Source organism: Caretta caretta, chromosome 6, assembly GCF_965140235.1.
Source record: "Caretta caretta isolate rCarCar2 chromosome 6, rCarCar1.hap1, whole genome shotgun sequence".
Classification (NCBI taxonomy): Eukaryota; Metazoa; Chordata; order Testudines; family Cheloniidae; genus Caretta; species Caretta caretta.
The window spans coordinates 82,613,870-82,637,461 of NC_134211.1; the positions used below are offsets into that span (position 1 = coordinate 82,613,870).

The following is a 23,592-nucleotide window of genomic DNA, read 5'->3' on the forward strand; positions in this document are numbered from 1 at the left end:
TCCCTGCCCTTGAGGACTCTCCTTCCACTCTCCTGTCTGGGGGAGTCCTTGTAACCCCAACAAGACTGGGCCCAGGATTTCTGGGGGGCTCGACCCCCAACCCTACTGTGGTCACCTAAGACAGGGGGTAGGGTGTCCCCACTCCGGGGTACTCTCTCTGCACTGGGCACTTCTCTGACCCACTGACCATTACATACAAGTTAAAGCAAATGCAAGTTATTTAATCAACAATTAATTTCTAAAAAAATAAGGAAAAATGGGAAAGGTTAAAGGAAACACATCAACCCACTCTGTGGCAGGGAACATCACAAACAGTGTCTCTGGAATGTCAGGGCAGTTCACAGTCTGATCCTTGTAAGTCCCAGGCCTTCTTCTCAGGCCCTGGCTTTGCTGTAGGGATGCTGTAGATTAGATACTTGCTCTGGTGGTGGTCTCATGCTCTCAGGGTATGTCTACACTACGGAATAAGGTCGAATTTATAGAAGTTGTTTTTTTAGAAATCGGTTTTATATATTCGAGTGTGTGTGTCCCCACAGAAAATGCTCTAAGTGCATTAAGTGCATTAACTCGGCGGAGCGCTTCCATAGTACCGAGGCTAGAGTCGACTTCCGGAGCGTTGCACTGTGGGTAGCTATCCCACAGTTCCCGCAGTCTCCGCTGCCCACTGGAATTCTGGGTTGAGATCCCAATGCCTGATGGGGCTAAAATATTGTCGCGGGTGGTTCTGGGTACGTATCGTCAGGCCCCCGTTCCCTCCCTCCCTCCGTGAAAGCAAGGGCAGACAATCATTTCGTGCCTTTTTTCCTGAGTTACCTGTGCAGACGCCATACCACGGCAAGCATGGAGCCCGCTCAGGTAACCGTCACCCTATGTCTCCTGGGTGCTGGCAGACGCGGTACGGCTTTGCTGCACAGTAGCAGCAACCCATTGCCTTCTGGCAGCAGACGGTGCAATACGACTGGTAGTCGTCCTCGTCGTGTCCGAGGTGCTCCTGGCCACGTCGGCTGGGAGCGCCTGGGCAGACATGGGCGCAGGGACTAAATTTGGAGTGACTTGACCAGGTCATTCTCTTTAGTCCTGCAGTCAGTCCTATTGAACCGTCTTATGGTGAGCAGGCAGGCGATACGGACTGCTAGCAGTCGTACTGTACCATCTTCTGCCAGGCAGGCAAGAGATGAGGATTGCTAGCAGTCGTATTGTACCATCTTCTGCCAGGCAGGCAAGAGATGAGGATGGCTAGCAGTCGTACTGTACCATCTTCTGCCGAGCAGCCATGAGATGTGGATGGCATGCAGTCCTTCTGCACCGTCTGCTGCCAGCCAAAGATGTAAAAGATAGATGGAGTGGGTCAAAACAAGAAATAGACCAGATTTGTTTTGTACTCATTTGCCTCCTCCCCTGTCTAGGGGACTCATTCCTCTAGGTCACACTGTAGTCACTCACAGAGAAGGTGCAGTGAGGTAAATCTAGCCATGTATCAATCAGAGGCCAGGCTAACCTCCTTGTTCCAATAAGAACGATAACTTAGGTGCACCATTTCTTATTGGAACCCTCCGTGAAGTCCTGCCTGAAATACTCCTTGATGTACAGGCACCCCCTTTGTTGATTTTAGCTCCCTGAAGCCAACCCTGTAAGCCGTGTCGTCAGTCGCCCCTCCCTCCGTCAGAGCAACGGCAGACAATCGTTCCGCGCCTTTTTTCTGTGCGGACGCCATACCAAGGCAAGCATGGAGGCCGCTCAGCTCACTTTGGCAATTAGGAGCACATTAAACACCACACGCATTATCCAGCAGTATATGCAGCACCAGAACCTGGCAAAGCGATACCGGGCGAGGAGGCGACGTCAGCGCGGTCACGTGAGTGATCAGGACATGGACACAGATTTCTCTGAAAGCATGGGCCCTGCCAATGCATGCATCATGGTGCTAATGGGGCAGGTTCATGCTGTGGAACGCCGATTCTGGGCTCGGGAAACAAGCACAGACTGGTGGGACCGCATAGTGTTGCAGGTCTGGGACGATTCCCAGTGGCTGCGAAACTTTCGCATGCGTAAGGGCACTTTCATGGAACTTTGTGACTTGCTTTCCCCTGCCCTGAGGCGCATGAATACCAAGATGAGAGCAGCCCTCACAGTTGAGAAGCGAGTGGCGATAGCTCTGTGGAAGCTTGCAACGCCAGACAGCTACCGGTCAGTTGGGAATCAATTTGGAGTGGGCAAATCTACTGTGGGGGCTGCTGTGATGCAAGTAGCCCACGCAATCAAAGATCTGCTGATATCAAGGGTAGTGACCCTGGGAAATGTGCAGGTCATAGTGGATGGCTATGCTGCAATGGGATTCCTTAACTGTGGTGGGGCTATAGACAGAACCCATATCCCTATCTTGGCACCGGAGCACCAAGCCACCGAGTACATAAACCGCAAGGGGTACTTTTCGATAGTGCTGCAAGCTCTGGTGGATCACAAGGGACGTTTCACCAACATCAACGTGGGATGGCCGGGAAAGGTGCATGATGCTTGCATCTTCAGGAACTCTGGTCTGTTTCAAAAGCTGCAGGAAGGGACTTTATTCCCAGACCAGAAAATAACTGTTGGGGATGTTGAAATGCCTATATGTATCGTTGGGGACCCAGCCTACCCCTTAATGCCATGGCTCATGAAGCCGTACACAGGCAGCCTGGACAGTAGTCAGGAGCTGTTCAACTACAGGCTGAGCAAGTGCAGAATGGTGGTAGAATGTGCATTTGGACATTTAAAGGCGCGCTGGCGCAGTTTACTGACTCGCTTAGACCTCAGCGAAACCACTGTTATTACTGCTTGCTGTGTGCTCCACAGTATCTGTGAGAGTAAGGGGGAGACGTTTATGGCGGGGTGGGAGGTTGAGGCAAATCACCTGGCTGCTGGTTACGCGCAGCCAGACACCAGGGCGGTTAGAAGAGCACAGGAGGGCGCGGTACGCATCAGAGAAGCTTTGAAAACCAGTTTCATGACTGGCCAGGCTACGGTGTGAAAGTTCTGTTTGTTTCTCCTTGATGAAACCCCCTGCCCCTTGGTTCACTCTACTTCCCTGTAAGCTAACCACCCGCCCCTCCTCCCTTCAGTCACTGCTTGCAGAGGCAATAAAGTCATTGTTGCTTCACATTCATGCATTCTTTATTCATTCATCACACAAATAGGGGGATGACTACCAAGGTAGCCCAGGAGGGGTGGTGGAGGAGGGAAGGAAAATGCCACACAGCACTTTAAGCACAGCACTTTAAAAGTTTACAACTTTAAAATTTATTGAATGACAGCCTTCTTTTTTTTGGGCAATCCTCTGCGGTGGAGTGGCTGGTTGGCCGGAGGCCCCCCCACCGCGTTCTTGGGCGTCTGGGTGTGGAGGCTATGGAACTTGGGGAGGAGGGCGGTTGGTTACAGAGGGGCTGCAGTGGCAGTCTGTGCTCCAGCTGCCTTTGCTGCAGCTCAACCATACACTGGAGCATACTGGTTTGGTCCTGCTGCAGCCTCAGCATTGAATCCTGCCTCCTCTCATCACGCTGCCACCACATTTGAGCTTCAGCCCTGTCTTCAGCCTGCCACTTACTCTCTTCAGCCCGCCACCTCTCGTCCCGGTCATTTTGTGCTTTCCTGCACTCTGACATTATTTGCCTCCACGCATTCGTCTGTGCTCTGTCAGTGTGGGAGGACAGCATGAGCTCGGAGAACATTTCATCGCGAGTGCGTTTTTTTTTTCTTTCTAGGCTTCACTAGCCTCTGGGAAGGAGAAGATCCTGTGATCATTGAAACACATGCAGCTGGTGGAGAAAAAAAAAGGGACAGCGGTATTTAAAAAGACACATTTTATAAAACAGTGGCTACACTCTTTCAGGGTAAACCTTGCTGTTAACATTACATACATAGCACATGTGCTTTCGTTACAAGGTCGCATTTTGCCTCCTCCCACCGCGTGACTACCCCCTCAACCTTCCCCCCTCCCTGTGGCTAACAGCGGGGAACATTTCTGTTTAGCCACAGGCAAACAGCCCAGCAGGAATGGGCTCCTCTGAGTGTCCCCTGAAGAAAACCACTCTATTTCAACCAGGTGACCATGAATTAGGTCTCACTCTCCTGAGGATAACACAGAGAGATAAAGAACGGATGTTGTTTGAATGCCAGCAAATATACACTGCAATGCTTTGTTCTACAATGATTCCCGAGTACGTGTTACTGGCCTGGAGTGGTAAAGCGTCCTACCATGAAGGACGCAATAAGGCTGCCCTCCCCAGAAACCTTTTGCAAAGGCTTTAGGACTACATCTAGGAGAACCGCAAATGCCAGGGCAAAGTAATCCTTTCACATGCTTGCTTTTAAACCATGTATAGTATTTTAAAAGGTACACTCACCAGAGGTCCCTTCTCCGCCTGCTGGGTCCAGGAGGCAGCCTTGGGTGGGTTCGGGGGGTACTGGCTCCAGGTCTAGGGTGAGAAACAGTTCCTGGCTGTCAGGAAAACCGGTTTCTCCGCTTGCTTGCTGTGAGCTATCTACAACCTCCTCCTCCTCATCATCATCTTCGTCCCCAAAACCAGCTTCCATATTGCCTCCATCTCCATTGAAGGAGTCAAACAACACGGCTGGGGTAGTGGTGGCTGAACCCCCTAAAATGGCATGCAGCTCATCATAGAAGCGGCATGTTTGGGGCTCTGACCCAGAGCGGCTGTTCGCCTCTCTGGTTTTCTGGTAGGCTTGCCTCAGCTCCTTCAGTTTCACGTGGCACTGCTTCGGGTCCCTGTTATGGCCTCTGTCCTTCATGCCCTGGGAGATTTTCACAAAGGTTTTGGCATTTCGAAAACTGGAATGGAGTTCTGATAGCACGGATTCCTCTCCCCAAACAGCGATCAGATCCCGTACCTCCCGTTCGGTCCATGCTGGAGCTCTTTTGCGATTCTGGGACTCCATCATGGTCACCTGTGCTGATGAGCTCTGCATGGTCACCTGCAGCTTGCCACGCTGGCCAAACAGGAAATGAGATTCAAAAGTTCGCGGTTCTTTTCCTGTCTACCTGGCCAGTGCATCTGAGTTGAGAGTGCTGTCCAGAGCGGTCATAATGGAGCACTCTGGGATAGCTCCCGGAGGCCAATACCATCGAATTGTGTCCACAGTACCCCAAATTCGAGTCGGCAACGTCGATTTAAGCGCTAATCCACTTGTCAGGGGTGGAGTAAGGAAATCGATTTTAAGAGCCCTTTAAGTCGAAATAAAGGGCTTCATTGTGTGGACGGGTGCAGGTTTACATCGATTTAACATTGCTAAATTCGACCTAAAGTCCTAGTGTAGACCAGGGCTCAGACTCTAAGTGGGAGGACCCTTCTTCCCAGTGTTGCCACTGCCCTGTCGGGGTTATGATCCAAGCCTGGCCTGCAGAGCATCTTGGCTGAGCTGTCTCCCTGTGCTGGGCCCGCTGCCCAGGGTCCCCCTCGCTCTCCCCAGCTGCTCACCGCACCCAGCTCCGGACTGCTCCAGCCCCAGCTCCACCACTCTGTCTCAGCGCTGCTGCTGCTGCTCTGCCTCCAGCTCCCTGGGCTGCTTCTTTGGCCCCTCTGCCTCTGCTTGCTACAGCTCTGCTCCCAGGACAGGTCTGCTCTGCAGGCTGCTTCTGTGACTCTGCTCCCAGCACTGACCTGCTTTGTGGGCTGCTTTTCTGGCCCCTCTGGCTCTGGTTGCTGCAGCTTTGCTCCCAGGGCAAGTCTGCTCTCTCTGGGCTGTGCCTCTGGCTTTGGGGCTGCAACATAGCTCCCCAGCTCAGCTCGGGCCCCTGCTTTCTCCTTAGCTCGGCCCCACTCTGTCTGACCCAGTCAATTCCAGCTCACATGGAGGATGGGACCTCCCTGGCCTCCTGACTCCCTGATTAGCCTGCCCACCCTGTCATTCAGGCTGAGCTGGAGCATTGGCCTCTCCCCATTGTTCCTGGGGGCTGTCAGTCTCAGGGTCCTGATTCCCCATTGACTGTTCCCCCTTTTTAGTACTGGGAGCTAGCAACTAAGACACCCCCACTGAATGTTAGTAAGGGGGCAGCAGTCCCCTTACAATAGGAATCCTTCTGGCCTCCCCTGTCAGTCCACCTTTGCTATTATAGTGATTCCTTTTCCTCATATGGACTTGGTACCTTCATGTATTTGGTTAAATGACTTATTTTTCCTTTCTCCTCACTTAATTACTTCAGGTAATTAAACTAAATGACATGGTTACAGACTATTAGAAACAGGAAAAAGTACCACATACCACTCATTTTCCCCCGCCCCCTTCTAATTCCTGGTTGGTCTTTCAGCACTCTGATCTGTATGTAACCACTTAAATAATACTGCTGTTAAATTAGGGTAATTTCTGCCAAAGATAACCAGGTTACCATTTCATGATGAAATTCAATCCATTAGAAGCAGAATTTGCTTGATCCAGGCATGTCAGTAGCTGATTGGGTGACCTCTTTATGCTCTTTCTTGCGTATAGACAAACATTGAACTTGTTCGGTGTGTACAGAGTATGTGCGATGCTGGGCAATGTTACATTTCAGTCCAGTTTCCCTTTGTAGCGCTAATAAAAAGACATTGGGTTGGATTGTGATATTAAGCCATGGAGGCAGCATGGAGTCTCACTGCAGCAGCAGCAGGAACTCCAGGAAGCACAATGTCTCCCAGAGCTCCCGAGCACATAGGGGGAGCATGCTCACTGCACCGCAGCTTAAAAGACCTCTATAGTATGTGCTCTATTCTGCACTTAGCCAACTATAGCCCTGCATCCTCCCACCCTTTTTGGGAAGCACAGGGACTCCAGCTGGGAGCACATTAGCACAAGGAAACCGGGGGACACCTTGCACTCTCTCTTTCAACACTTCTGCATGTCCAGGCACAGACCAATATATTGATCATGAGACTGGAGAGCAGAGTCCCTTTGCTGAAAGTTTTACAAAGTTGGACAGTTGAAGGGTCTCAGAGAAAATTCAGCTATTTATTTTGTATAACTAATGGACCAAGAGACCCCCAACCAAAATGGGGTCCCCGTTGTGCTGAGTGCTGTACATATACATAGTAAGAGTCAGTTCCCAAGGTATTTAGAGTCTAAACAGACAAGAGAGACAAAGTGTGGGTAAAAGGAAGTACTGTTATCCCCATCTGACAGACAAGGAACTGAGGCACAGAGTATGAGCAAGGCTACTCCCATGGGCAAGTATTCATAGAATTGGGCCCTAAGTGACTTGATCAAATTCACCCAAGAGGTCTCTGGCAGAGCTGAGAACTGACCCCAGATCTCTTTTATCTCAGTCCAGCACCTTAACCTTCCATACGTCTCAGGGAGGCACTGAAAATTATATTTTAATATAATTGTACTTGAATTAGATTTTAATATTAATGTGTAGGCATTTCTATATTACTCATTACAATAGCTTCTCAATTCTTTCAAATTCAGACTAATGCATTTTATATTTTTAAAAATTACATCATGCACTTCAATTACCAAAACAAAAATAAATCCAAAGCCCTCTTAGCTTACTCAGATCCTGTAGCTCTGAAGAGAAGGGACTTATTCTTGGATTTCCCTTTGGCTGAAAAGAACACATGATCTAGTTGTATGCAACATAGTTGTAGCTGTGTTGGTCCCAGGACACTAGAGAGACAATGTGGGTGAGGTAATATCTTTTATTGGACCAACTTCTGTTGGTCAGAGAGCCAAGTTTCTGAGCTTACACAGAGCTCTTCTTCAGGTCTGGAAAATGTACCCAGTGTCACTGCTAAACACAAGGTAGAACAGATTGTTTAGCATAAGGAGTTAACATATTTCAAGGGACCATTCAAGATATTCTCAACCATGAGTCAAAACAGGAGGAGGTCTCCAAAACTGTACATTCCCCTTTGTCAACTGAAAACACAACAGAGCCCAGTCTCAGCATTCTGCCTTTCTTTCTTTGCATGGCAGAATATATGGACTTCATCATTTTTCTTTCTTTGCATGGCAGAATAGATGTTACAAGAGCAACTTCCAGTTTTGAAACCTTCACTGTTAACAATGTTGTTAACCTTGGCAATCAGTCAGAAGAAATCTGCTAGATTTCACTTTTACTACTAATTATTACCACTGTACGAGTAGTAATTGCTACTGCTTTCAATAATAATACTTATCTACCTCATAGCACTGTTGAGGACTAGTTTTGTGCAAGGGTCTGTGAAACTTGTGATGTTTCTTGCATAGAGGTGTTGAGGAGTCTGCACAGAGGAAACAGGTAGAGTGACTTTCCAGTCCTTCTGGTATTGGAAACAATGAGGAAGGGAAGTCCCACTCCCACAAAGAGGCTGCTGTTTCCTGATGGTGCTATATACTATCACCGCCGCCCCCACTAGCTCCTCTGGACAGCCCCCACCCCTGTGCCTAGGGAGGGGGAAATTCTGCAGAGAATGGCTCCTCCTATTCCCAAACCTACCCACAAACTTTGCAGAGCCCCATCTCCATGGAACTCCATGCAGTATGCCTTCCATATCGTTCTATGAAGGCAGAAGAATGATGCTACAGTAGTGGCAAGTCTCTTCTTCTATGCCTTCCTCCTCAGGAGAGAGACACCGTTAGTGTCCTGTCCATGTAAAAGCAGAGGGACTGACTGTGGAGAATGAGCCCCATATGCTCTGTTAAAGTTAACAGAAACTAAGCATGTTCAGTACCATGCAGGACTGGGCCCAGTGTTTGTAAAATATTTTCAAAACTCAGAAGCACTTATGTAAGTGCTATAATTATAGTATTTATTATTACACCTCTTTCTTTCCCTCACCCCTCATGTTGTTATAGGAAACCAAGTTTACACTGGAACATAACCACAACATCAAAACAACCCAGCTAGAATTAAAATCCTGCCTGAAACAAAGGAGCATATTTGATGACAAGAAGTCCAGTCTGTGGACATTGCCATGATGTGCAGTCATGGATTCCCTTATGCACCCACGTACTCAATGGCTCCGTATCTGTGCACTTACAAGGTGGGGATATTACTTGGCTTTTGTGTACATTGAATATGATTCCCATGTTGATAAAGAGTCCATATTGTAGGGAAATTGTTTAGTTTTCCGACATACTGATTGTCACATCTCTGACTAAACTACTAAGGTGAGAACCTGCTAAAGATCCCTTCCAATGTAAATGTTTGATCCTTGTACATTATTTTTTATTTAAAGGACTTTGCCTTGGAGCGTGTGACCTTTTGTCATGAATGAGAAATTTTGTGCTGCACTTAAACTCATGCAAATGCTAGAAGTCACCAGTTCCAAGTTAAATGTATCAGCTAGTGACAATACATCACATATCACTTTGACTTTGCATGCAATGTCCTATAAAGCAGGAGAACTGTAATATATGTCATGTGTAGAACAATAAGAAATAAAGAAAGTAGAATGATCTTTTAAGTTGCCTTTTGTATCATCTACTTTTTTCATATGGCTTCACATACTGTACTGTCCTTTTTTGTTTTCTCCAGCCCACATTTATAAAGAGGTTGAGTGCCAGACTGTGGTTAGGCTCAGTAAAAACAGGAGACCTAGTAGAAGGGGAGCAGTACCTTAGCACTTGATAAGCATGTAAAAACAAAACCATTTTCCACTGTTCATGCAACTACTAGTTTGATGTGTCGGACAAATTGCTTTGTATTGTATATAAAACAGCCTTTGCTAAGGATGGAATTTTCAAAACCATCTAAGGGACTTAAGACCCTAAGGCCCAGATTTTTAAAGGTATTTAGGCATTAGAACAGGGGTGGGCAAACTTTTTGGGCTGAGGGCCACATCTGGGTGGGGAAATTGTATGCAGGGCCGGGGCAAGGGGTTGGGGTGCATGAGGGAGTGTAGGGTGTGGGAGGGGGTGCAGTGAACAGGAACGGGCTCAGGGCAAGGGATTGGGACAGGGGAGGGGTGCGGGGTATATGAGGGGGCTCAGGGAAGGGGGTTGGGGTGCAGGAGGGGTGCGGAGTGCAGGAGGGGGCTCAGGGAAGGGGTGCAGGAGGGGTGTGGGGTACAATCGGGCTCAGGGCAGGGAGTTGGGTACAGGGTTCAGCAGGGGGCTCAAGCAGAGAGTTGGGGTGTGAGGTGCAGTCAGGGGGCTTAGGGCAGGGAGTTGAGGGGCGGGGTGCAGAAGGGGTTCGGGCTCCGGCCCGGTGCCGCTTACCTAAAGCAGCTTCCAGGGTGGCAGCGGCGTGCACTGGGGCCAGGGCAGGTTCCCTACATACCTGCCCTGGCCCCAAGCCGCGCTGCTGCTGGAGCTGCGGGGGGTGGTGCCTGAAGGCAAGGGCAACGCAAGGAGCCCTCTGCCCCCTGGGCCACAGGAACGTGGTGCCGGCTGCTTCTGAGAGCAGTGTGGGGCCTGCGGCACCACAGGGGGCAATCCCGCCGGCCGGATCCAAAGCCCTGACAGGCTGGATCCGGCCCACAGGCCGTAGTTTGCCCACTCCTGCATTGGAAGGCCTAAGTGATTCAGAAGATAGTCTCATTTTTCAAAAATGACTTAGGCATATTGACTTTCAATATAATTTAGGCTCCTAAATTACTTCTGAAAATGAAACGTAGGTTCCTAAGTCACTTAGTTGCTTTTGAAAATGCTACCCAAAGTCAATCTCTCTCTAATAACTACAGAGTATACAATTGAATATATGTATAATCCAAATGTCTATGCTGCTTTTGTTAGCATAGGCTAAAGACAGGGTCTAAGCACTCACTTCAACACAATACCCATGTGATTAGCACCCTCATCCAGGCTGTGGGAGAACCAGATTCAAATTCCCCTTCTGCTGGAGAGGAGCAGGGACTTGGACACAGCTGTCTCCAGAGAGTTCCTTAATCACTGCTATATGATACTGTGGGTATCTTCTGTTGGATCTCTTCCACTCTGAGTAAAATACTTAATTATTCATTGCATGAGAGACAGAGAGCACAAGTAAGAAATACTCCACAGTTCAGTGGGTACAGCACTCACCTGTGAGATAGGAAACCTGGATTCAAGTTGCTGCTCTTCTCAGGTAGAGGAGGTATTTGAACCTAGGTCTTCTACATTCTGGGCGAGTGCTTTAACCACTGGGCTATTGCATCTAAAACAAGGTCTTCGTCCAAATGCGTTTTGTAAACATGCTCCAAGGCAGCCTCTGAGCACGTCTTGGGGCATGTTTGGGCTCGGCAGGTAAGATTAGCAAGGGAATGCCTAGTTTGTGAATCCTGCTGGGGCCTAGGTGCGTGAGAGGTGCTGAGCGGCTTTGTGCCATCATGACTGAGGCAGCTTAATACATGCACAATGGCAGAAATGTATGCATCTAGGTGATTTTGCCAGTGGAAACTTAAGTGCTTTCAGTGTTAGGCAGCAGCTGAGTGGGGGTTTTGAGAATCTAAATTTTGGACGTAGGCACCTAAAGTGGAAGTTAGGCAGCTAAGAATCCCTAGTGAATCCCACCGTGGGTGGGAGAGGGAGTAGAAATAGTGGGGTAAGGGGCCTGCCAGTCTCTGCGTCTGGTCTGGTACGAAGAGAATGGTGCTTTGGGGAGAGACTTGAAGCAGCAAAATCTCCTTACAATACCCCCTTCTGTCCTACATACTGACATAACAGGTCAGGAGGAAGTGGGGCAAAAGTGATTAAACCAGGCATATCATAGTTACCATGGGGAGAGAGCAGTGCCTGCCCCTCATTTGGCATTAGCTATCAGTAATGTGTTCAAGGGGGTTCCAGGGATCCCCTTGGTAGAATTCAGACACCAAATTTAAGGGAAAGCTGCCTGGTCCAATCTTGTTTTCTCTAAAGGATCTTCCCTGATCCTCTGTGGCTACTGCTTAATTATCCCTGGATCTCATAAAAATACATCTGAAAAACAATTTTTAAAAAATGGAATGGTTTAATTTGCACCGACTAACAGAGATTTTCAAGAATTGCTCCAGGGCAGACAACATGTGGACTTCCATTCTTCCCCCTGACTTGCAAGGTCTTGGTTCTCATTCCCTTTTTAAATTTTATATGTTGATCAATGTGCTATACAGTCCTCTATATATTTTCAAGAACAAATACAAATTTTCCAGCAAAGGGCAGAGTAGCAGGGTGGCCTGCCCCTTTAAGGGCCAGAGGCTTAGGGCCAGCCAGCCCTGGTTACTGATCAGAGCTACTGAGAAGTAGAGTTGGGGAACAGGTGTTCCCTATAAGGAGCTTCAGAAAAGGGGTTGGGAGGAAGACTGCAGAAAGGGAGAGTTGCTTGTGGTAGTTCACAAGCTAGGTGGGAAACCTTGGGAGTTATGGCTGGGCAGAAAGCCCAACTGGAAGTTTTGTTTTCCTTTGTGAGTTTGTGGTGGTTTGGACAGCAAATGGAGCTCAGTGGCAGGGGCTAAAGACTGATTGAGGATGATGCTGATAATTCCCCAGGCTGGTGAGTAAGGCTGCCAGTTTACAGGCAGTTTAAAACAAGACTGTTTGCAAAGTAATGAGCTAACATGGAGTTTGTTACAGGAGCAGAGCTTTGCTTGGGATTGTAAGCAAACATTTTTGTTTAGAAGGGAAAACATTAATGGATTCCTCATCACTTGGTCATGCCCTAAGTGAGAGCATGCACTCTGGGGACACAGCATTTACCTCAGACTGAGAGGGAAATGCTTTATGAGAGACTCATGTTGCAATACAGACAATGTGTCACTAACAGATATTTGAAAAACTACTCGGCTGCACAGCAGACTCTGTTTTACTATAATTTGATTGGATAAAGTCAAATTTTGTTACAACCCTACTATAAAGTGATTGGGGTAGGGGGAGGGGAAGAGAGAACTTGGGGAGGTAGGTGTACTGTACTTTGGATATCTTGTACTTTAATTGCATTGCACAGTAAGCAACAGCACTGATACATGTAAAGAGAAAAGTTTCTGAACATGCTGGAGCACTGCAGAATATTTGAGGCATGACTTTACTTAACTATTCTACATCTCAGTAGCTACCAAGCCTTGATATTCACCTGTGGTATGACTACATTCACAAATTGCCTGTACATAGTACTATAACAAAGTTACTACTCTGGCAGATTAACTTTTCTTAGCTTGCAAACAGGTAGCCCCCAAAGGGCACGTGGCCGCTCTGATAGCGGAAGGATCCTTGGCTTGAAGTAATTTAAGACGCAGTTCAGACGTGTATTTGCTCTTCTTGCCTCTTGGAGAGGAAAAAGTGTGATTGCAACACCAGTAGCATGAGATGAGGTATCTGTGCTCTTTTCAAGCAATAAACAGACCAGGACCTTGGGTTTAATGTGCTTTCATTATTCCAGGAGGACTGCCGGTTGGTGTTAGCTGACCAAGAATCAGACCATAAGGCCATGTAACAATAGTCTGTCTTCGGTTGATGAAGTTTCCTCTCATTTGGCTAGTGTTGTACACCAAAGCTCCCCCAGGGAAGTTCCAATACTGGAAAAATTGGAAGAGAGATTTATATGTATACGTTACCTGGTGGCCTTTTCTAAGTGGGAGGGGTGAGAACTTTCAAGGTTAGTTGCTACCGTAACGGTTGCATGGTGTAACTTTGCTTTTGTGCTAAAGGAATTTCATGGAGAGTGGTATTAGTTGTCTGTCAACTTGATTCTATGCAGTGTTGTTGCAGCTGTATTGGTCCCAGGATATTAGAGTAAGTTTGTTTCTCTCTCACAAACAAAAGTTGGCTCGATAAAAGATCTTACCTCACCCACCTTGTTTCTTAAATTGATGACTGGTCGGGTTGTGGAAGACCACCAATGCTCTCATTGAACCCTCTTCTTTCCAAATTCGTTGAATGCAATGTTACTTCTAAAAGATTGTAAATGCTCCTGCATATTGAGAATGTTAAGCTGAAACACACTCCCTAGTAAGTTGTATTAGCAGTGAATAGGACTAGACTGGATAGAACATGACATGGGTTCTATTTCTCTGACTCACTCTGGGGTCTTGGAAAAGTCACTTAACCTTTCTGCAGAAAGAACAGGACTACTTGTGGCGCCTTTGAGACTAACATTTATTAGAGCATAAGCTTTCATGGGCTACAGCTCACTTCATCGGATGCATAGAATGGAACATATAGTAAGAAGATTATATATATAACACACACACACATATACAGATAAGTTGGAAGTTGCCATACAAACTGTGAGAGGCTAATTAGTTGAGCTATTATCAGCAGGAGAGAAAAACTTTTGTAGTGATAATCAAGATGGTGCATTTAAACAGTTGACAAGAAGGTGTGAGGATACTTAACATAGGGAAATAGATTCAATATGTGTAATGACCCAGCCACTCCCAGTCTCTATTCAAACCCAAGTTAATGGTATCTAGTTTGCATATTAATTCAAGCTCAGCAGTTTCTTGTTGGAGTCTGTTTTTGAAGCTTTTCTGTTGCAAAATTGCCACCCTTAAATCTGTTACTGAGTGGCCAGAGAGGTTGAAGTGTTCTCCTACTGGTTTTTGAATGTTATGATTCCTGATGTCAGATTTGTGTTCATTTATTCTTTTGCATAGAGACTGTCCGGTTTGGGCAATGTACATGGCAGAGGGGCATTGCTGGCACATGATGGCATATCACATTGGTAGATGTGCAGGTGAACAAGCCTCTGATGGCGTGGCTAATGTGATTAGGTCCTATGATGGTGTCACTTGAATAAATATGTGGCCAGAGTTGGCATCGGGCTTTGTTGCAAGGACAGGTTCCTGGCTTAGTGTTTTTGTTGCGTGGTGTGTGGTTGCTGGAGAGTATTTGCTTCAGGTTGGGAGGCTGTCTGTAAGCAAGGACTGGCTTCCATTTTCCTAGCTATAAAATAGAAAATATTTCTCCTTCTTTGCAGTGTGTTCTCTGAGAAATAGAGCTATGCGTTGTGTATATGATGCTAAACTGATCACAGCATAGATTTTTGCCAGCCAGTTGTAGAGAAGGTAGAAGAACTGGAACCAGGGGTGTAAGTGAGCTGGTATGGGCCACTACTGCGTACCAGTAAGAACCTCACTGGCCCATACCCAGCCCACATTAAAGCGCTGCCGTTCTTGCCCCTTTTGCCTCCCCCGTTGGAGGCCCTGCTGGTAGGTCTGTACCAGCAGGGCTGCCGACTGGGGGAGGGAAGGGGCAGCAATGTTAAAGCACTGCTGCGGCAAAGGACCCTGCAGCGCTTTAACGTCCCTGCCCTTTTTGTCCCCACCCTGGCCGCTGATGGGCGGTGGGGGGGAGGGGAGCAAAGGGAGCAGCTGCCGGTGATTTAAAAGGCCCAGGGCTCCGAATGCTGCTGCTGCGGTAGCGGCGTTGAGAGCCCTGGGCCTTTTAAATCAACACGGGAGCCCCAGGCAGCGTGAGCCAGGCAGCCTGGAAGGGATGGCTGGGGGATGCTGACTGCCCCGCCCCTTCCAGGGGCTGGAGCCACCCCAGCCCATACTGGTAAGTGTCCTCAGTTACTTTCACCCCTGACTGGAGCCCAATTTCCTTTGCACATGCAGCTACTAGTGACAATTTCACATCACTGGATCATTGAGCCATGAGAGAATTACTTAGAATCAAAGGAAGGAAAATGAGGGGCAAGGCAACTGCCTGAAGCCCCAAATCTGTTTGCAAGTAAAGGTGACTGATACTAATGCTGCTAAAGCCCCACCCCCAAACCAAAAAACAACCTGGGTGACTTTTTGAGACCTAAGTAAAATGCCACTTGGTTTTTAATCATTATCAAGGTAAAGGTTGTGCGTGAGCAGACATTGTGTCTGGGCTGATTAAATTTTTATGTTGCAAAGTTCCCATTTATTTGAGGCTTTTTCTGGAATTTTAAAATCCTCTTATGCTGTGTTGAAGTACTGCAAAACTCAAGGTATATGAATAAACTGGGATTCTTGTGTGTTGCTCTTTCTTTTAGATCTATATACTAATATTAAGTGAAAGTCTTTCACATGTGTAAAGTATATTGAACTATTTTTGATAGAGAAATTAGTTTATTGTACAGAGATAAATTTCTAGGGGATAAGTAAGTTCTAAAAACATCCCAACAAAAAATTCCAGATTTTTTTTTTTTTTTTTACTGAAGCTGAAAATTATCTTTGGGAAAACCACTTTCAGACTTCTCAGCTTTAAGTGAAATTACAAACCTTACACAGCATTTAAATTTCCAAGCCAAAATTTATTTAGGACTGAATGTACAGCATATTCCTTAGAAAAGGAATGATCAAAGCATCTACTCTTCAGTCTATGATCCACTGAGTCTATCACTAAACTAATACATATTTATGCCTCTTCTGATTTATTGCACAAACCATTATTTGTATAGTCTTTAAACTACCCCACTAGTAAAATTTAATCCTACAATGTAAATATTGAAGACAAATATTTGTACCAAAACACACCTAACCTTATATTTGGTGTCCATAACCATGATATTGTTTGCTCTTTGGCTTACTCTTGTGATGCCTATGTATTAGATGCCTCAATTCATACGTGTGTATGTGTTTGGGCAGAACTCTGATCTTACTATTAGATCCACCTGGGTGTCCTGCCTAGACCCAGCCCCATGCAGGATCCGGGTCATAGAAATGTGAGTGTAAGATTTATATGTATATTAAATACAAAAACTAAACTAAACTAAAAACTAAAGTTAAAAGAATGTTAAGTTTGCAAAGTCAATCGCTTACAAGTTAAGAAATGCCAGAAGTGTTGCATGTGGCCTGCTTGTGAATGTGCTATATGGTTTTAAATTAGGTGATCACGTACTTTTATCCACAGGACTTCTGTATCATTCAGAGCATAAAAAGGATGTGGGGATGGATCAGGCTGTTGTCCATAAGACTCCTGCCTCATTTGGTGCAGAAGCTGGGAAGTGTGTGTGAATGAGGCAGGATATTGCTGGAAGAGAAAAAGATGGTCTCATGGTTAATGCTACCCTAGAGAAATAGATTCTGTCCCTGCTTCTGCCACAGAGCTCTCTGTGGTGCCAGTCAAGTGGCTTAAACAAAACTTTCCCCTAACTGTGTTCTTTATTTTCTGAGTGACCGACTTGACGCTTCGGAGTCTGATTTGCAGAAGTTCTGAGCACTCTCAGCTGCCACTGAAGTTAATGGGAGCTGTGCTTTGAACATATAAAAAGCTACATAATGCTACCAAACCTTAAAAATGCAGGTCCAAATTTTCTGAAATTAGCAGATATTTATCATTTTAATCTCTGTTCCTCATCTGTACAATGGGGCTAATACCCCCCACTTCGGGGTGCTGCGAAAATAAATTCATGATTGTTTGTAAAACACTCATTACAGTGAGTACTATAGAAATGCCCATGAGGAAATTAATAGTTCTGTCTTCAGAGCACGGTTTGAATTGTGGGCAGTATATAAGACCTGTGGCCACACATGAGATAATGATAAAATAAATATTAAATAACTGCTTACTGATTGAGACTATCCATCTTGTATAGTGAATGAGACAGGGGTTCTGTGGAAAAATAGTGTGTGATCATGTAATTAAAGAATATTATAATGCGTATACCCCAAAGGGTCAAAATTAAGGTTACACAGCAACAGCCTTGTACCCTGTCCCTGGTCCAGTCCTGCCTCTGCCTCACCCTAGGCAACTTGTACCCGTTCCATTCTTCTAGCTTACCCAGTCCCTATCTCCACTCCTCAGGCTTCTTATCCCAGGCCTAGTACCCATTCAGGTTAGTTGTCTGAGTTAAAATCTTGCCCCAGCAGTGTTTCCTCTCCCTCCTCACCCCCCACAACCTTCCAATCATAGTTTCTCATCCCCCTGTTATGTTCCTAGTTAAATTAAAAAGCATAAAATACTCTTTAAGGTTGCAACATAACAATACTTTGTCTTAGAAGCCAAATTCCCAGCAGACTGACTACACAAGATCCAAATCACATGCTTCATGCTCCCCTGCCTCCTACCCCTTAGCCTGCCAGCAGAACCAGAAAACTCTTATAAACTTCAAGTGATAGCTTGTAATTTTAATAATTTTTTTAATACATCACACACACCTTCAGTCCTAGATTGAGACAAGCAGTCTGATGAATCTACTCCTTTGTCTACATTTGAATCAGTCAGCTGCTTCCTCCATGCTGCCTGGGTGCCTGCAGGAGGGTCACTGAGGTCACAAGAGACACAGATTCCCTGCTGTAGGTTCCACTACCTGGCCCCACCCCAGATCACTGTAGCTAGGAGCAGCCCTTAACATCCAAGTCATTTTTGAGCCTCCATAGTCCTGGATTGGATGGAAGAGGCTCGGTTGCTGAAAGGGGACTGTGCGTGTACAGGGCTAATACTAGCAACTATGAGATACTTGAATATGCTCTGAGGATGGAATCTTCGGAGATTTTAGCTGGTGAGCCCCAGTAAGTCTCTACTGAGCATGTGTGAACGTTTTTTTTCAAGGCTTATAACATGGCCAGACTTACAGCTTTTCATGGTGATAGTAAAAGCCGTATATTTCTGACAGACGACTCCTGTGGTCCAATATTAAGTCCCTTCCCTGAAGCATGGGGTCACAAGAGCATTTCAAAGAAAGATCTCAAGAAACCAAAGAAAACAATTATCAAGGTAGCATAACAGACTCCTGAGCAGATGGACAGCAATGGGGATGTGTTTAGCAGCTGGACATTCTTTAGGTAACAATAGGAAAACTACAAAATTGCAAAGGGGCTGGATAAAAAGGAAATGAGCAGCCATACTACTAACTGTAATGGGCAAAGGTTGCCATATGCTCCAACAGCATCTGGAAATGTCAGCAGCAGACCAGGAAGACCCATGTAAAATCCTAGAAGCACTCCAAAAGCATTTTCAACTCTCAAAAAATGTTGTGGTGAAAGGTCTCTTCAAAAAGTGTAATCAAGAATCTGGATAAACAGTAGATCAGTATATTACCAAAATGTGAAATGGCTGACTCTTAAGATTTGACAAGACTTGCATAAGATGAACTAATCTGTGATATTAGTAATAGAGACGAAAGTGCTCAAATGAGAGTGCTCAGAGAACCCATGCTAACCCTACCAAGGGTTACAGGCATTTACAAAGCTAGTGAATAAGTTCACATCCAAATGCAAAACATAAGTGGGCAGATGCAGATGATACGCCAACTATCACAGTGAAAGCATGAAAACTGTAGAATCCTAGAAATACAGGGCTCAAAAGTCAACAAGTCCAGCCCCTTGCACTGAGGCAGGACCAAGTAAACCTAGACCATCCCTGGTCCAACTGTTCTTAAAAACCTCCAGTGACAGGTATTCCATAACCTCTCATGGTAGCCTGTTCCAGTGCTTTACTATCATCGTTGTTGTTAGAAATTTTCTTCCTAATATCTAACCTAAATCTCCCTTGTTTGTAGATTAAGCCCATTACTATTTCTCCTACTTTCTGTTGACATAGAAAACAATTGATCACAGTCCTCTTTATAACAGCCCAGAACATATTTGAAGAATATCAGGTCCACCATTGGTCTTCTTTTCGCAAGACTAAAGATGCCCACTTTTAAATCTTTTTCCCCATTGGCCAGGTTTTCTAAAGCTTTTATCATTTTTGTTGCTCTCCTCTTGACTCTCTCCAATTTGCCCCCATCTTTCCTAAGGTGTGGTGCCCAGAATTGGACACAGTACTCCAGCTGAGGCCTTATCTGTGCGGAGTAGAGCAGGACAATTACTCCTCACCCCCATGTCTTACCTGTGACACTGCTGTTCAGATAACCCAGAATATTAGCTTTTTTTTGCATCTGTATCCCATTGTAGATGCGCACACGTTCAATTTGCGATCCGCTATAAGTCCTGAATCCTTTTAAGCAGTACTACCACCTAGCCAGTCACTTTGTTTTGTAGCTGTGCATCTGATGTTGTTTCCTTCCTAAGTAAAGTACTTTGCACTCGACTTCGGTCTGAAATCAGCCAGATGAAATTCAATAATTTTCCAATTTGTCAAATCTGACACCACTAGATACGCCCTCCCAATTGGATAGCAAACCATTGTTAACCAACTACTCTTTGAGTATGATGTCTCAACCAGTTGTGCATCCACCTCATATTCATCTAGACCACACTTCCCTGGTTTGCCTGTGAGAACTTCATGTAAGCCTGTGTCAAAAGTCTTACTAAAATTAAGATTATATCATGGCCTCTGCTTCCCCCACGTTAACAGGCATTAAATGCCTCCCCCTTCTTGGTGTCACGTGTTATTGGCTCTTCTTCCCATCTAAGCAGAGGACCTGCACTTTCCCTCATCTTTCTTTTGCTCTTAGTGTATTTATTGAACCTCTTAATTTTTTATGTCCCTTGCTGAGTGTCACTCATTTTGTCTTAGCCTTTGATTCCCCCCCCCCCATGCTTGTACTTTTCTTTTGTATTCATCCTTAGCTGTTAGTCCTTAGAACTTTTTGTAGGATTCCTTTTTGATTTTCATGTCATAAAGAACTCCGGATACAGCATCTTACGATTCTTTCTGGCTTTCCTTCACATCAGAATAGTTTGCAGTTGTGCCTCTAATACTGTCTCCTTGAGAAACTGCCAGCTCTCCTGAACCCCCTTTTCCTCTTAGATTCTTTCCATGGTACCCACCAGTTCTGAGTTTGTTAAAGCCTGCTTTTAAAAAAAAAAAAGTCCATTGTCCTTATTCTGCTGCTCTCGCTCCTTCTTTTCCTTAGATTTCATGATTCTATCATTTTATGATCACTTTCACCCTGAGTTGCATTCCACCTTCAGTTTTGCTACCAGTTCTCTTTGTTGGTTAGAATCAAATCTAAAATGGCTGTCCACCTGGTTACTTCCTCCACTTTCTTGAACAAAAAGGTTTCCCGAATACATTCCTGGAATTTATTGAAAATGTTGTGCAAATATACAACCACAAAGCAAAGGAAATAAACAAAATGCCAAGGAAACTGTGGGTACTGTAAAGAGAAGCATGAAAATACCCTGCCTATGAAGTCATTGTGCCAAAGGTTGTTCACATGAAAAAGCAAAGGAAAAAAACACATTACTTGGTTGCATATGCAATTAGGCAAAGCCATAATACAATTATACAATGCTATGATCAGAATACCACTAGGACAATGTAAATTAAAAGTATGCTAGCTGAAGTTTCAGATGGTATAAAACACACACAAGCTGCTGCTTTCAGCTAAAACAAGTGAGTTCATGAGTTTGCCACAGATTTACTAAGGCATACAACACACAAGTGAAACAGAACACTTATATAGAGCAGGTAATCCATATTGGTATCCCTTCGGCAAAGTTACTAAAGGATTACTATGATGATTTTGAAGGACTGGGATGTCTTCCAGGCATTTTACACCTGGGAAAATATATAAAACAATTTAGACAGCACAGCCACCTATCTTGCAAAGTACTAATTTACAGTAAGAGGAAACAAAAAATAATGGGAATAATAAAGAAAATGGAAGAAGACTGGATCATTGCTAAAGCTGCAGACTCCACAAGTTGGATAAGCAACAAGGGAACCACTGAGAAGTTAGGCAAGTTGCACATTTGCGTAGACCCAAGCAGCTTAAACAAAGCAGTTATAGGCATTTGGTAGTGAGCTTTCTAATTGAAGAAATTGGACCTTGCGTGGCAAAAGCTAAAATATCCTCCATTCTTGATGTCAAAGATGGATATTAGCATGGGCTACTGGACAAGGAAAGCAGCTACAGCACCTGACTTTTGAAACCGCAGATAAGGTACAGGTGGTTCGGAGTTCTGTTTTGAGATCAAACCTTCTCTAGGAGAATACCAATGCTGCCACTGACAGCAAAACGTACTAATGGGACATGCTAGGATTAGGGTCCCAGCCAAAGATGTTCTGGTGTACAGACACACAGTGTGGCAGAAGCTGTGGCAAATCATGACCAAAACCTCCGCTCTGTGCTAGAAAGATCCAAGGAAGTAAATAAATCCAAAGAGCTACAGCCTGACCTGAAAATGTAAAATCAAAACAGCAGATGCCTGCACCCAAAGATATTAAATTACTTCAGAGACTACTAGGATTTGTAAATGATCTGTCAATTTCTTGCAAGGCTCTCAGATGTATGTGACCCCCCCCCCCCGAGGCGATTGGTGCACAAAGGTCCAATGTAGACATGGTTACCTCAACATGATGCAGCTATTATGCACCTCCCCTCCTGAAATACTATGATGTAAACAAAGAGGCAATTATACAATGCAGTGCCAGTGAGACAGGGCTTGGGGTACCACTTCTGCAAAAGGAACAGTTAGTAGCTTTTGTGTTGAGGTCTTTCTCGCCAACTGAACAAAGATATGCCCCAGTTGAAAAGGAATGTCTTGCAGTAGTGTTTGTATGTGAAAAGTTCTACCAGTATGCTGAAAGGTGAGAAATGATTCTAGTACAAAGTGAAAACAGTACACCACTGGAGCATTTTTAAAGTAACAAACGCTGCTAGTGGCTCCAAAACACCTTCAGCCCAGGTTACTCCAGATGCAACCGTACAATTTAGATGCTACAGGAAAGGGACTGAGCTGTACATAGGGGACAGCTTATGCAAAGCAGCCTTGCAGCATGGAAATACAGCAACTTTGAAGATAAGGTCCTCACTCTCTGAAAGAAACACAGAACATACTGGAAGACCTAAAAATCCGAAACCAAGCCAGTTATGTGCCTGTTCCAAGGAAGGACCTAAAACAATTGGAGAACAAACTATGCAAGACCAAAACTTATAAGGGCTCAAATCCGTCATTCTATCAGGGCTGAGAGAAGCCCCACCCACCCCTCAAGAATCCTGGAACTACTGAGATGAGCATACAAGATCACGTCACATATAAAGGCACTTGAATCAATATGAATGAGTATGAATTGCCATGGTGAAGGACCATGGATAATCATTGGGCCAGGGAAAAAGAGTGAGGGGGGTGCTGTAACTAAGATGCAAGAGACCCAAGTTCAAGTTTCTGTTCTGATGACTATTTGTACAAACTGGAATAGCTTCAAGGGGACAGTTTGGAAGAGCCCTATCAGAATATTCTCTAGCCTAGTGACCAGGACACACTCTCCTGCAATGTGGGAGGCTCAAGTCCAAATCCCTTCTCCACATCCGGCCAGAGGGGGGGAATTGAAATTGCATCTCCCACATCCCAGATGAGTGCCCTAGCCTTGGGTTAAAGTTTATTAGGGAGCCGCTGCTGTCACAGTCACAATTACTACTGCTACTTGCTGTTGCTGTTTTGTGAATCCTTTGCTTGTTTTTGTTAGTGTCAAAGTCAAAACACTTAGTTTCACCTTTACCAAAATGGTTCAATTTGTGTTTACTTTTTGATTTACCAAAAACCTCATTCTGTTTGACCCCAAATTTTATTTTTTAAACTGCCAGTGAACAAAAAAATTAATTTTCCCAGCTAGATACATTACCATGAACACTAAAAACTGCTTAATTTTTGCCAACTACAAATAAATGTGAATAGAGATACTATGATAGGTACGTTCCCAATAGGCAACTCTATAGTATGATTGTCTAGGAGCATAGAGAACTCTCCTTTCTGGAAGTGCTTGATGAGAGACCAGTGTTTGTGGAGGAAGGAATAGTGCAACATTCAGGGCTTTATCTTGGCTTGCTCTCTTAATGCTTGAACAGTGAATACTTACACCATCCCTCACAGAGAAACTATA

At 45.3% G+C, this 23,592-nt stretch overlaps 1 protein-coding gene across 1 annotated transcript; it reads right to left on the reverse strand.

Annotated features, from left to right (window-relative positions):
• Window positions 1-3,148: 3,148 nt before the first annotated feature.
• On the reverse strand, window positions 3,149-5,264 carry LOC125638376 (myb/SANT-like DNA-binding domain-containing protein 2). The gene is made up of 2 exons (XM_048854042.2): window positions 4,380-5,264; window positions 3,149-3,791 (listed from the first exon to the last, which is right to left on the reverse strand). Exons 1-2 carry the CDS (start codon window positions 4,960-4,962, stop codon window positions 3,706-3,708), a joined length of 669 nt encoding a protein of 222 aa, XP_048709999.2. The 5' UTR covers window positions 4,963-5,264; the 3' UTR covers window positions 3,149-3,705.
• Between the last annotated feature and the right edge of the window lie 18,328 nt (window positions 5,265-23,592).